Below are 14,888 nucleotides of genomic sequence, written 5' to 3' on the forward strand. Positions count from 1 at the left end.
ACCAATGTACACACTGCTGAACACTGCCAGCACAGACAGCCCCAAAACAAGGAATGCTCTCTTCCAGACAAGTTTGGCCTGGAGGAGAAAAAAGGTTGATTAGCTCAATTATTTCACATAACTGATTTTTAATTACTGATTTTTTCCATCTTCAGGACTTAGTGGAAAATAAAAATGCCTGTATCTGTGCATATAAATGCAAGACATAACATTTACTTTCCTTTCACTAACAAAAGTAGAATTAGCACATGTATGAATGTAGGTTCCTCTATCAGCAATAAGAGCTTCTTTTGTAGGTAAGGTACCGATATATCAGAGAGCTGAATGCAATAGCAGAAAACAGTACATGAGGTTTGGAGCCAGAGAGACCAGGTTAAAATTCTAGCTCTTTTACATCATATCATTATGTGTGGCACCTTAGACTCCCTGAGTTTTATTTCCTCCTCCCTGAAAGCTGTTACATTGCAGGCTTGTTTTGAGGGTTAAACATATGATATTGTTATTATTTTTAGGCTCTCTGTTTACTCTTTAATGTGATGCTCTCCTGGTTTTTCTTTCCAATCCTTGAATACCAAGAAGTTTTAAGAAGCTATAGCAGGTTTTTTGTTATTGTTGATTTTTAAAGTTTATGAAATGTGTACCTCTCTACTTTTCCCTGTTCAGCCTTTTAAACTTCTTGATCACTTTAGAAAGCAGGCCGGTCTATAAAATGCTAATGCCGTGTAAACTTCCTAGATGTTGAACAAGGGGTCACGGTGTAATGCAGTGGCATCCTTTCACTAAGTGAAAACTGTGACCTTGGTCCTGGGGCAAAGGAGCAGACAAGAGGGCTTCAGAGAGCAGGGTGTATTGGTCAGAAGCCCAGGCTAGGATGGAATACAGCAAAGAGATGAGGGATGATGAGAGTACTCAATATATAAGTTTATGTTTTAGCTTTGCTCTTGTCAGATGTTAAGTTACTTGAAATTAGAAAGTAGAATTTAATGATATAGGTCTTACTTAAAAAAAAAAAAAAATGTCCTGAAATAAGCCTTAGAGCTGAGCCTACTGATGAGGGGGCAAACCAAGATGCCCATCTACTGCCTAGAGCAGGGTTTCAAAGGGACTCTCTCCTTTCCCTTAAAGCCTCATCTATCTCAGTCCATTTTTCTGTGGCCCCAATACCCTTCTCTACACAAGGCTCTTGACAGCCCCTATCAATCCATCCCTTCTCGAAAGCAAGTCGAGTCAATTATGCTTGTCCTAATTTTACATCACACCCTTATAGAGTGAAAGCCTTCTCTACCTGAATGCTGTTTACCCACAATGAAACTCTATCTTTAGTAGATCTCTGCAGAGATCATTTAATTGAATGTAATTATATATTTAAGCTGAAGATTTAAAACCTTTACATATTTACATGTGGCATTACTTTAGGCTTATTTTGAACTGTTGTCTTCAAGTTTTCCAAAATAATATATTTGCATTTAGTTTAGGTCACCCACATTTAATTCTTCATGAAACAGAATACCATAGGATCCTGTCGAGATCAAATCTACAAAAATGTATCTTGAAATTAAAATAAATAAATGGCAACCAGATAGTTTCTATAATACACATTAAGAAAATGAATATTCTTAATTGTCTTGAAAATCAGTAAGAAAAACCAAAATAATCTTTTGGAAAATTAGCATAGGCATTTGAACAAACTGGCTAGTAGACATATGAAAAGGTGATTAGCTTCACTCATAAAAAGAAATGCATCAGATCAATAATGACATATATTTTTCACCTATCCAATTAGTAATGTATCTGAAGATTGAACATATTCAGATCAGAAAAACAGATCTTACATACTGTTGGTGGGAATATAAACTGGTACAGCCTTTTAAAAGGTCAGGTTGATACTATCAAGTCTCAATGTGCATACTCCGTTATAAAGCAATCCTATTTCTAGGAGTTTATCCTATAGATAAACTCAAAGATATGCTATATTTTGTTGATTTTAAGATACACATTTCTTTTTACATTTAAAGATTTTTGAAATTAGGATGTCATGTCATAGTCGAATTGGTAATATTCTTTTTCTTTCTTGGTGGCCTACAAAATAATGTTGTTTCCTAAATTTGATAGTGTCAGAGTTTATGAAATGTGGTATAAAATAAGGGTATTTTATTGAAGCACTTTTTGTTTAGCAGAAAACTATAATCAATTTAAATGTCTGTTAGTAAGGGACTGGTTTAATATCATACAGCTATATAATGCAATACTTTGCAGCCCTTACAAAGAATAAGAAAGACATCATGGAATTATGACCATGATATATTTTAAGTAAAGACATCAAGTTATAGATTGGTATATAAGAGAAAAAAAAGAATGTGTGTGTGTGTGTGTGTGTGTATGTGTGTGTGCGCGCATCTGCATGTGTGCGCGCGCATTTGGGGGTACATTTGTATATGTATAGAAAATAGCTTTTATGGTTAAATAATTTATTAATTTGATGTTAAGAAAGTGTCTGGAAAGAAAAAATTAATCTGATCAGAAAACAGTCGTGAGGAAAACTTAAAATACACTTCACCTTTTTGCTGGTCCACCCCAGGCCTGCAAGGAAAGCCATGACCAACGTGCACAGTCCTCCTGACCCAGGGAAACCAAAGTACACACTGCTGAACACTGCCAGCACAGACAGCCCCAAAACAAGGAATGCTCTCTTCCAGACAAGTTTGGCCTGGAGGAGAAAAAAGGTTGATTAGCTCAATTATTTCACATAACTGATTTTTAATTACTGATTTTTTCCATCTTCAGGACTTAGTGGAAAATAAAAATGCCTGTATCTGTGCATATAAATGCAAGACATAACATTTACTTTCCTTTCCCTAACAAAAGTAGAATTAGCACATGTATGAATGTAGGTTCCTCTATCAGGAATAAGAGCTTCTTTTGTAGGTACCGATGCAGAATATCAGAGAGCTGAATGCAATAGCAGAAAACAGTACATGAGGTTTGGAGCCAGAGAGACCAGGTTAAAATTCTAGCTCTTTTACATCATTGGTGTATGTGTGGCACCTTAGACTCCCTGAGTTTTATTTCCTCCTCCCTGAAAGCTGTTACATTGCAGGCTTGTTTTGAGGGTTAAACATATGATATTGTTATTATTTTTAGGCTCTCTGTTTACTCTTTAATGTGATGCTCTCCTGGTTTTTCTTTCCAATCCTTGAATACCAAGAAGTTTTAAGAGGCTATAGCAAGTTTTTTGTTATTGTTGATTTTTAAAGTTTATGAAATGTGTACCTCTCTACTTTTCCCTGTTCAGCCTTTTAAACTTCTTGATCACTTTAGAAAGCAGGCAGGTCTTTAAAAGTGCTTGACTTGGCAGCATGTAGGCTCTGGAAGTGAATTAACTGAGTTCATTCCCAGCTCTGCTGCACTCTAGCTTTGTGACTTTGTTCAAATCACTTCTCTCTAAGCTTTGATTTCCTTATCAATAAAATGTTCATATGAATAATATTCTCATCACGAGTTGTGTGGATTGCACCAGATCAGTGCTTCTCAATAGAATGTCCAGTGATGATGGAATTTTTATATCTGCACTGTCTGTGGAAATATTCTATATCTGTCATAGCCACAGGTAGCTAGTGGCTGCCATGTTGAACAGAGTGGCACTTTATTGTACTTATCACATCATTTTATACACAGTAAGAAACCAAATGTGAGCCATCATTTTTCTCTTTATTTTGTTGTGTAATTAGAAAAATCCTGACATTTTCTTTTAGAATTCATAAAATCATTTATAGACAATTTTATTTGGAGTTTTTTAAAGCACAAAGAAAATTCAACACAACATACTGATAATGGAAATATTAATTTTCTTACTTAAGGTTCTACTTTAGTTATGTTTCTAATACCATTCAAAATGCTCTGAAATCTTCAAAATGCCAATTCTTATAGAAAAAAAACCAATTTTTATGTTTATCTATCCTAAGAGACTTAGGAGTGTAGGGGAAACAAACAAAATATTTATTTCTCATTAAGAAATCATTGTGTATAGCAAAGAACTTTGATCTCAGTTATAAATATTGTACTATATTTTAATGAAATGTTAAGGTCTATCTATTTGATACTATTAGAATCTAAGGTATTTTGATGCTAGAAAAAGGCCCCAAAAGCCATTTTGTATCTTGACTTAGTTGAATTTATGAATAGTAAATAAAAATGGAAATAATAAAATAAAAAACAAATTAATTTTAAAAATTAAAAACTTGTAAATGCTATCATTTTGGAATGATATTACTTGTTTTACAGTGAAATTTGAAATGTACTGAATATAAATTTGAGAACGGAAATTTCAGGTCTGCATTAAAATCTTATACATTTAGTCCTCTTCATGGACAGCACTGACAGAGCAATAAGCAGTTTGAAAATGGGGGTTGGTTTTCTAAATCTTGACTTTCACACTGGCTTTGAGGAAAGTGTTCCAGAATGTTTTTCCAACGACGTTTTAGAGCATGGCTTTCCCACATATTATATTTTTTTACCTGATCACTGCTTGGAAAGTACTGAATAAAAAATCCAAGAAGAGATCCAGTTGCCACACCGATTACCACTTCTAAAACTCCTCTGAAGACATTAAAAACCGTGGAGCCTTAAAAATACATAGAAAGGAAAACTTCAGGCAGCACTCTAAATCCATAAATAAACAGACAACTTTAAGTATCAACAATAAAGCATCAAATTACACTGACGGTAAAGTTTACAGACATTTCCTGCTCTCCACATTCTTAAATATATGTGTTTTAAAATGTCTAATGGATCTATCTTATAAGAAAGGTATACATATATGAGCGATAAATTTCAAAACAGGCATAAGCTACGATTTGTGCACTTTTTGTATGTCTATTTCCATAAAAATTTACTTAAAGGGCCTAAAATAATGAAAGATAAAATTCATGATTCAGAACTAATTTGTTCTGCTATATCATATGCCTAGGCTGGGTAAGTAGATAGACCTAGTTTTCACATTGCTATTTAAGAGCCTGATTTTTAAATAATAAATGTACACTGATTTTAGTAGCTCTGATATTACACAATACAGTAATTTGAGAATCTGGCAATTGAAATCAAGATTCTTTTCTTACTATAATCAATGTGGGGGACTCGCCCCTTGTTAAGTGTTTATTGTTAAAGTAAATCTGAAAAGAAATTATTTTTGAAATTGCTCTTAGAAGAGTCTTTTTTATTTGCTTAGCTTCTTAGAAATATCATAATATTGAGGTAAATAGAACCTGCATTTTCCTCGATAGCATAAAAGATTTAGGAAACTTTAATTTAAAAAATCTTTTTTAGTACACTGTGCAGAAAATTATATTAAAATTGCTCAACACATAAAGCCCTTCTTCACACACTATTCTAAGAATAAATGTACTAACAAGTTATCGTGGTTTCTTGTTATTGTAGTGAAGGATACAGAACATGCCATCCCAAACTATGTAAGTTGGCATAAGGATTATTTTGAGCTGAAGGCAATTGAGAAGAAACAGATACATGAAAAGCTCTTTGCATTCCCTTTATTTGCTTAAAACCCAGGTATAAATTTATAAAGGTGTACCTCTCCCCTCTCTACCAGGAAGGACAGAAGTTAACCACTGATGCAATGAGGGACCCTCATCAGCTAGGAGACAGCACCAGAGGAATCTACATAACAATTTTTGCTGAAACCAGCCCTGTCTACCATTAGTTTCCTCAGTTATTTGCCTTTCCACAATCTGCTACCCCTAAAATCTCACAGTCTATAAATTCTTTGCTAAGATGCTACATAAACGCAAATTCTTACCACCCCTTTGAGTTACCCATCACCAAGTACTCCCATGAGTAAGCACAATATACATGCTAATAAACCTTTTATCTCTTGTTAATCTGTCTTTAGAGGGCCCCAGCCAATGAACCTAAAGTAGGTAGAGGGGAACCAGTTTTTCTTCCTCTACAGTTTCATCATCTTTCTTACTTAAAAACACGATACTTTTGTAGTAGTTTTATTTAGCTCAGACTCTTTATTTAGCTCTTTTTGTTAGACATTGTGCGACTGTCAAAGTATGTAATAATAACATGTTATTATCACAGTAAATTATTTACTAAGAATGTGTAGAAAGTAACTGATTACTTTCAGTCTCTTGTATAGTAAGGTTGTTTTGAAAAAAAAAAAGAAAGACTTCTTGGGCCCCACCTCTGAAAATTCTGATTCAGTAGGTCTGGCAGGGCTTGGGATCTACATTTTAAAGAGGTTCCATACAGTTCCAATCTAAAAAGTCTAAGGACTACACTTAGGGGGATAGGGCGGAGGGAACATTGTCAAGGAGTAAGGTTTTTAAAGGTATCCACAGCCTCTATCTCCCCCCAGATTATAAAATTTCAAGCAGACCCTCCCCACTGCCCTCCCTGCCCCTGTTCTTCCCTTCTCCCCTGTGATTCTAATGCAAACTCTGTTGCTCTTATTAAAGAAAAAATCATAGGACTAAAATGGTATCACTGTGTTAAAGGCCATGATACCAAACCTAGATCTGATATCTGATTTAATTGCAGTTTCAACCTCTCTCAGAAATATAATTTTGATTAACCAGTCTCAAATTTCCTGTCATGTGGGCCCTCTCCATCCTCCATAGAAAGAATAGGCAATCCACATGATATAAACCCTTGCCTTCCCCACCCCATAAAAAAGACATTTTAGTCTAAAAATAATTTCTTTTCTTTTGTGAATAGCTCCTTGCCCTACTCTTCTTTTTATAACAATCTTCCACTTTGTATAACCCCTCAGAGTGCACTTCTAGTTGCTAAATGGGATGCTGCCCAATTCATGAATCACTTAATAAAGCCAATTAGATCTTCAAATTTACTTGGCTGAAATTTGTTTTTTAATACTCTAAAGCCACATTTTCCATTCCCAAAGGTTCTGATTTAATTGGTCTAAGGTAGGCCCACATATAAATATTTTTTAAATCCACCTCCACGCCAGGTAATCCTAGTGGGTAGCTGGGGCTGAGAATCACCATTGTTTTAAAGGTTTACACCAAGAACGCAGTGAGAACATAAGTTTGGATAGGCACAGTGGAGTTAAAATAGTATAATAAGATTTGACTTATTAGGGAATTCTCATTGGTTCTTGAACAAGCAAGTTACACTATGAAAGCTATGTTTTGATAATATTAATTTACCAGTGAGACACCACAGGGACTGGATGTAAGGCAACTGGGACAATGGGAAGAGGTAAGATTCTAGGTAATCGATAAAATCACAAAATGGTAAGATAACTACCAGGGGGTGGAGAGAGAATACATAACTTTCTAAGCTGTGTTCCCACTAAATAGTCTGAAGCTAAATTTAGCTACAATAACATTTTATAAATAATATGAAATTGCAAATCTTATCTTCCAATCTTGGACATAGATTAAAAAATGAACTGAAGTGTGTGCTGTGCCAAAGGACATAAGTTGTTGAATAATAGTGGGAGAAAAAAATGCCTTAAGTTCCTTTTTTTATTACTACTTAAAACAAAATAAATCCATACCAGACACATACTAAGTATTAATGATACTTATTGAAATCACTACTGTTATTACCCATAAAATGTTAAAGATGAGAGAACAAGAGTTGTTCCTTCCACTTAGGCAGCTATTATTTGTGCTCATTGAAAAATCTACTCATCCCTGTGTGAAGTCTTCAAGATTAACCTTTCCCAGATAGATCCATACAGAAACTGTTCTCCTCTAAACTTGCCTACTCTGCATTTCCCCTTAATGCATTTCCTTTACTTCTTGAGCAGTCTGTGCCTAGAGGGAGAAGGGAATAAAGATAGGAAGCTAGTGGTTCTATCTTAGGTACAGAACTAACTCTTAGAGTTGCTTCTCTATTTTAGTTTGCCATAATCAATCATCAAACAAATATACTATGTTTATAACATCATAATCTATGCCTCTACAGTTCATGTGAACATCACGTAGTAAATTGATCAGTTTACCTGTGGAAAAGGCCATGCCCAAGCATGTGTTGAAGCCAGTGATGGCCAGAATGTCATCAAAGCTTCCAGCAGCCATGAGTAAGGTCGGGACACCTTTTTCAACACCATATCCTCCTCCCTGCAAAAGGAGCATTGAAGGCACCACAACAGCTGGAGAGACAGCACCTAAGACAAAACTAAGCAGGCAGCACTTTAAACATTTACAATTGTACCTTACTCATCATCATTACTATTATTGAAATTATGATAACCTTTACTCGTTTAGAGATCATACTTTAATTAGTCTTTCCAATGACAGTGATGCACCAAACCAGAAATACCTACACACGCACACGTTCTAAAGAATGCTTTTTCAAAGTTTGGCCACAGGCAACCTGAACTGGAAGCACTTTGGTTGCATACACACACACACACACACACACACACACACACACACACACACACACACACATAACACATTATATATATATCTTTATCTCTCATAGCCTGCATTAGAAGTAAGAACTGACAGTGGAAGGAAGAGACAGCAGAATCACGTAATCACAATAGTGTGGTGACAGAAGGAGGAAAACAGTGCTAATTGCTGATCATTATTGATTTATTTATTATCCTTTATGCAGACTTTGAGATCTAGTAGCTCTCTCTCCAGAAAGTGTAGGTAAAAGTCCATTACTTCCTCAATACTTTGAGTTATTATAACTGTCAAAGTTAGCACCTATAATGCCATATACTATATTTTGAAATAATAATATTTATATGCTAGAATAGTAATAGCAACAATACTATGCTGGAATATCCATGTTGTATTTTCTGATGTCCTTAAGAAAATGTTATGCACTCTCTTGTGTAAAATCAGAGAAAGTCCTAAATGTCCGTGCATATGTTCATATGACAAGAAAAAATCATTACCCCAGTATAAATCCCCATTGCCATGGTAAACCCATCAGGAAATGGGCAAGAAGAGCAGACGTGCATGCCTCCACAAGACAAGGACCCATGGATAATCGTATACAAACACCCTTCAACTTCTTCAGGGCCTGAAATATAAAAATAGACGTACTAAAATACTACTCTAAAGACGTGCAGAGAAAATGACATTAAATGTCTTTTCTTCAGTATTCCAACCATGTCTGGATCGTGATGAATTTTCCAGATAATGAGTTTTTAACAAACATTTCAGTATTCTAAGCATTTCAGAGATAGCTTATTTAGTCCTCAGAGAAACCCTATGATACAGGTAAATTATTATTACCATTTTTAGATGTCCTCATTTAAAAAGGCACAAGTTAAAGTTATTTGCTCAAGATTATGAAATTAATGAGTGGCGAAGCTCAGTTTGAACCCAGGAAGGCTGCTCTAGGGTCTGTGCTCACAATCGCGATACTAGCTGATTTACCCACCTTGGTGTTAGCTTAATGTATAATTTGTGGCTGGAGAATGAACCTAGGGTAAAGACCTTCATCCCCAAGAACATTCATTCCTGCACTCAAACACATACATAAAAAAAAAGCATACTTGAGACTTATTCTTTATATTAGGCAGTTTCCTGAGCTAGTATAGTTAGCCCTAGACACTTGTATAGGGCTTCGTACACCAAAACTATGCCATCTCTCTCATGACCATTATTTACATCTATGGCCTTCTCATCAGAGAAAGAGGGAGGGGACTTTACTCTTCTTAGAGCTGTCCCCAGACAGACAGTAACTCTACCTTTCTCCAAGAAAGAGTATGGGAACATCTTCTAGGGATACTCTTGCAAGAAATAAATTTCATTCTCTTCTTGAGAATGCCACACAAAGTGTCCACATTCATTTCTTAAATCTCAATAATTCTAAATAATTTCAGCATCAGAGAAACAAAATCCCTAGTCAACAGTTAAAAATTTATACTTCAGTACCTTTGAATCAAGCCCAAGGCCAGCGCGAACCAATATGACAGACAGGGCTATGCTTCTCAAAGCAGAAGACCACTTGTGCTTGATCTGTACATTATCACTGATGACAGGAATATTTCTGATGAGAAATCCAGCAAGCAGCATGCCTAGAATGGAGAAGTCAAACAACTTTTTAGTTAGTTTTCAAATACAAAAAATATTCTTTTGGCACTTCAGGTGTGAAAGAGACTACCTTATAATTCCAGGAACCACTTCCTTTAGCTTCGTACTTAGATAAAATTACTTTAAACTTTAATTAAAAAATTAAAATACTATGGTAAAATAGAGGAGCTAAGAAAATCCTTTAATGCACAGATAAAAATGATAGATTGGAATAATTAATAATCCTAAATAACTGAAGCTGAAAAGGAAAAACAAAATGTAGTATTTAGATAGAAAGTGTGATCAAAGTCTAAATATAAAATGTTTTAATACAACGCCCAATTCAGTCACCCCTTTGTGTGCAAATAGAAAACAGCTCCTAAAATTATTTGTTATGCCAGATTACCTGAGATATCAGTAAATACCTCTATGGGCTCTATTTTAACTTCAAACCAGATAATTTAATAAAAACACATAACCTGCTTTGCAAAGGCTTAGAAGTGAGTTATGATTAAATGGATTGACTGTCATGTCAGCTGGTGACTTATTCAGTATTTAGGACACTGTAGTAGGTATTAGAGATAATAATGAACAAGAACTCAGTACACACCTCAACAAGCTTTCAGCCTCTAGTGGGGCAAGACAAACTGAAAGTCTCAATTTTACGGAAGTATGAGGAAGCATTGTATGAGCTGAGAGGAGAGCTGAGTCAGAGGGTCCAAAGAAGGGAAAGGCAATGAGAGGTTGGGGAGTTGAGAAGTTTATGGGAGAGAGAGCAGTTTTTTCGAACATATGACGAGAAAGTGTGACACCTTCTGGGAACTCCAAGTAGTTGAGTGGGACCACGGGAGCTGAGTTGTGGTGAGAGAATTCTGCCATTGTTGATACCATGTGCCCACACACAAAGGGAAAGATTCCTCCATCAGACTTGGCTTCTGTCTTCCCTTCTTCTCCAGGAGGACCCTCCTCTTACCATGTCCTTATAAGCACCACATATTAAATGACTAAAATTTACTAAAGTTGGGGTGCTTTGTATGTAAGCTATGAGAATAGAGGTGAATTACAAGTATAGCTTTTTGTGACTTGCTCCAGACACATTAAGCAAGGAAGCATCACTTCCAGGCATCTCTCATCACTGCCATTTAATCTAGAAGAATATCTTAAATGTTTTGAATTCTGTAGTCTTCTTCTAGAATTCTGGAAAGTATGAACTAGCCTATAATAGCTGATTTTAAAAGAATAATGATAATATATGCTCATGATACCATTAAAACATTACAGACAAGGGTAAAATGCCCTACCCCAACTGCAACATTCTGTCTTCATTTCCAAAGGTTTCCACTGTGAAGGGTTATTTGTGCCCTTCCACAAAGTTTCTATATCTATTTAAGCATCCCTGCGTGTATGTGTGTGTGCTGTGTGTGCTCTTTTTTGTGTCGGACACAAATGGAAGCATATTTATATACCATTGTGCAACTTGGTTTTCTTTCCACTTAACCATATATCATGGACGTATTATCAATGAAGCATATATACATATATATTTGCCTTAGTTTTTAATAGTTGCAACAGTATCTCACTGTTTAGAAATATCATAATTTTGGGACCAGTAATAGACCAGTTCATATACCAAGTATTGATTAAGCACCTACAATCTGCCAGACTCTTCTGATACCCTTGTAATACAGAGGTGAGCTAGGCCAACATGTCCCTTGTTCTATGGAACTTACATATTTGTAGGTTTGTACAAGAATTTACACAGGATAACTCCTAGAAGTGAAAATGTTAGAATCCAGGGCATAGCTATATACCATTCTTATAGATATTGATGAATTTCTGGCCAAAAATGTTGCACTAACCTTATATTTCACTAATATGTCAATAGTAATGTACTGAAACTTAAAATGTGGATCGAAACCAGTCCTAGATTGACTATAGCATAGAACTACTTGAAATCAAAAGGAATAATAATCTTATAAGAACTCAAAAATATGTTAACAGTTTCTTTAGAAGTTTTAGGGGAAATGGGAAAGCATTTTTATTCCCAAAATGAATGTGTAAACAATTTCTCTGGGACACCGTCCTTTTTGTCAATGAGCTGGAATGACGTGGCCACCTGACTGTGATTTGGCAGGTGTCTCTCTCACTCCCTTGGTTGTGAAGAACATCTTTGTTAACTATTTTTTTCTCCTTAATTTGTATTATAAAATTGTTTAACTATGCCAAAATTATCAATGCATGGTCAATCTTATTTCATCTACTCCCAAGTTATTTTGAAGCGAATCCTTATTGAAAAAAATTAGCCAAGAAGTCACTCACATCACTAATGAACGAGTATAGTGTCACCATGAATATTGGTTGATATTTTTATTTATGTTAATGAATAAGATAAAAATGAAACAATAAAAATTCTTGTTGGAACTTCACTCATGTATCTTACAATATATCCAATATACATGATTTGTAGCATTTGCTGATTTTTGTAGTGTAGATACTTCCACCATGGCCTATGTTAAGCTACCAACATGATATTACTGGCACATCATTATACAGTATTTCCATAATCTCAAGAACAGAGATAAGGAGAAATATAGTATAATAATAAGAACTGACCAGTTTTGAGGATTTACTGCTCTTGTGTTTAATGCAAGTTATACAGTTGTAAGTATATATAATTTAACTTTTTGAAATCACAATGTTAAAGAACTGTTTCAAAAAACTCGAAGTTTCACAGCTTTTAGCTCTAGCACAGAAAATATAGAAATAGTTTATGCCTTTATCTCCTAAACTTTCCAAACGACTTTTTAAAATATGATTTACTCTGGAAAAAATAAAATAAAATAGGCATGTTTAGCACTTACCAAGAAGAGGAGGCAATGGAGGCAAGGCAGGTAACTTAATGAACCCCAAAAGTTTACCTCCAATGATGGCACAATAAAAAAGGATTATAATTCCAAATAGGTTTCCTCCAGGAAGGCATTCACTGCCGGTTATTGACCAAACTACAGCCCACAGAAGAACAACGATGGTAACTGAAATAAACCAGGAAAACTAGTTTCTATTAATAAGTTGTCATATGAAGGTTTTAATATAATCTAAAAAGTTTTAAAATAAATATTGAATACATATAAAAATACTTATAACCATGTATAAGTTTTAAAGAACATCACTAATATGAATAACTGAGTAATTACCAACCATCTCGAGAAACGGGATATTACCAGTGGTTTTGAATCCACCAATGTGCCCTTCCTAATCCCATTCTCCATTTCCCTTCATATTGCCAGAAAAAAATACTACCTTGATTTTTTTTTTACCATTTCCTTATTTTTAAAAATAATTTTACCATAAATATAAATATGTCACTAGTTAATATTAAAAAGAGAAATAATCACTATCTTTACCCTCTTCACAGGAACATGAGAATACTTGAACAATCGCACTCTAGTATTTTAGTCTTGCTTTGAATTAAACATTATTGTTTCTTTTCTATAGTCAATGTTTGTTTAGAATTACCCACATACTTACCTATTTTTTAAATCATCATTCATTATGGCATCCCACATTTTTCATCTGGGACAATTATTTTGTTGCCTGAAGTATTCCCTTTAGTAGAGGCATGTTTGTTAGAAAGTGAAATACATTTCCCTATTTGAAAACCTTTTGTTTTACAAAATTATACACCAAACATAGAAAGGCTCATGAAAAAATCAGAGTTGGGAAAACCACTTAAAACTCAAAACTTGTGACCAAAGCACTAACAAAAACAATAATCCTAATAAAAATACCAACAGTTAAATCTCCACTGACATTTGGATCTCCCACTGTCAGTCTCGTCTTCATAGACTAAAATCCCGGAACCACACTTCCAGTTATAAGATGAAGAATCTTGAGGGCTTTGCTTTAAATAGAGAGGAGTTGCATCAAAATCTGATCCAGATTGTAGTCTTCTCCAACAATCAAATGTTGTTTTAATGTTTGCTTTTATTAACTGAGAGAAAAGTTTTGGCAGCATCTTCACCTGTACTGTTAGCTTCTTCATTAAACAGCTTAATGTTGTGGAAAGTTTAAAAGTTTTTGAAGTCCCTAAATCAGCAATTAAGTGCCTGAAAAGAAAGCTCTTCCACAGGGATTTCAGCTTTTTAAAAGGTCCTAGCGTTAGTAAGGCTTTATCTTTAATTGTAGGAAAGTATATACGTAATTTTTTTTTGTGTGTGGTTTTCAATTCACTTTGCATTCATTTCTATTGCTTGATGATGCAACATATTAATGTGCCAGGAAAAATTATGTAGAAAAATGCAAATTGCATATTACATCGATATAATTCCCTATTTACCATTGCATATGATCTGATTCATGGTACAGAAACACTTTGTAGCAGAGTATGCTATATCTCACTTTAGAATCTGTTGATAGTAAATTCTGTTTTGTCTGGAATTATCTTTATTCTCATTTATAAAAGATAGTTTTTTGGGGTATACAGTTCTAGGTTAAGAGTTACTTTCTGTAAATTCCTTGAAAATATTATTCCTTGTTTTTTTTTTGACTTTCACTATTGCTAATTTTAATTTTGAGTTTAATTTCAGCTCTTTTAGAGTATTTTTCTTTGGATATTTTTAAATTTGTTGTGTTTAGGTGTGGCTTCTGCTTGGTTTACTTAGTTTTTATGCTTTTCGTCTATTCTAGAAAATTCTGTCTTTATTTCTTCAAATATTTCCTCTTCCCCATTCTTCCTATTCTTTTTCTGGAAATATGATTAGATAGTCACACTCTTTTCTCCGTGTTGCTAACCCTAGTATCCGTATTTTCCATCTATGTCTGTATGTACTGTGTTCTAGATAAGCTCTTCAGATCTATTAGCTAGTT

General features: G+C 34.6%; 1 protein-coding gene across 1 annotated transcript in view; it reads right to left on the reverse strand.

Annotated features, from left to right (window-relative positions):
* The window catches only part of SLC9B2 (solute carrier family 9 member B2), a 44,554-nt gene that overhangs the window by 14,795 nt on the left and 14,871 nt on the right, over positions 1-14,888 (reverse strand). Inside the window, exons 4-9 of the mRNA XM_006918881.3 lie at positions 12,884-13,054; positions 9,885-10,027; positions 8,897-9,024; positions 7,988-8,163; positions 4,515-4,621; positions 2,558-2,707 (exon numbers count right to left, since the gene is read on the reverse strand). Coding sequence (XP_006918943.1) covers positions 2,558-2,707; positions 4,515-4,621; positions 7,988-8,163; positions 8,897-9,024; positions 9,885-10,027; positions 12,884-13,054 — 875 coding nt within the window. The remainder of the gene's footprint in view (positions 1-2,557; positions 2,708-4,514; positions 4,622-7,987; positions 8,164-8,896; positions 9,025-9,884; positions 10,028-12,883; positions 13,055-14,888) is intronic.

The sequence above is a fragment of the Pteropus alecto genome, unplaced genomic scaffold (assembly GCF_000325575.1).
Source record: "Pteropus alecto unplaced genomic scaffold, ASM32557v1 scaffold5, whole genome shotgun sequence".
In the NCBI taxonomy this organism is placed as follows: domain Eukaryota; kingdom Metazoa; phylum Chordata; class Mammalia; order Chiroptera; family Pteropodidae; genus Pteropus; species Pteropus alecto.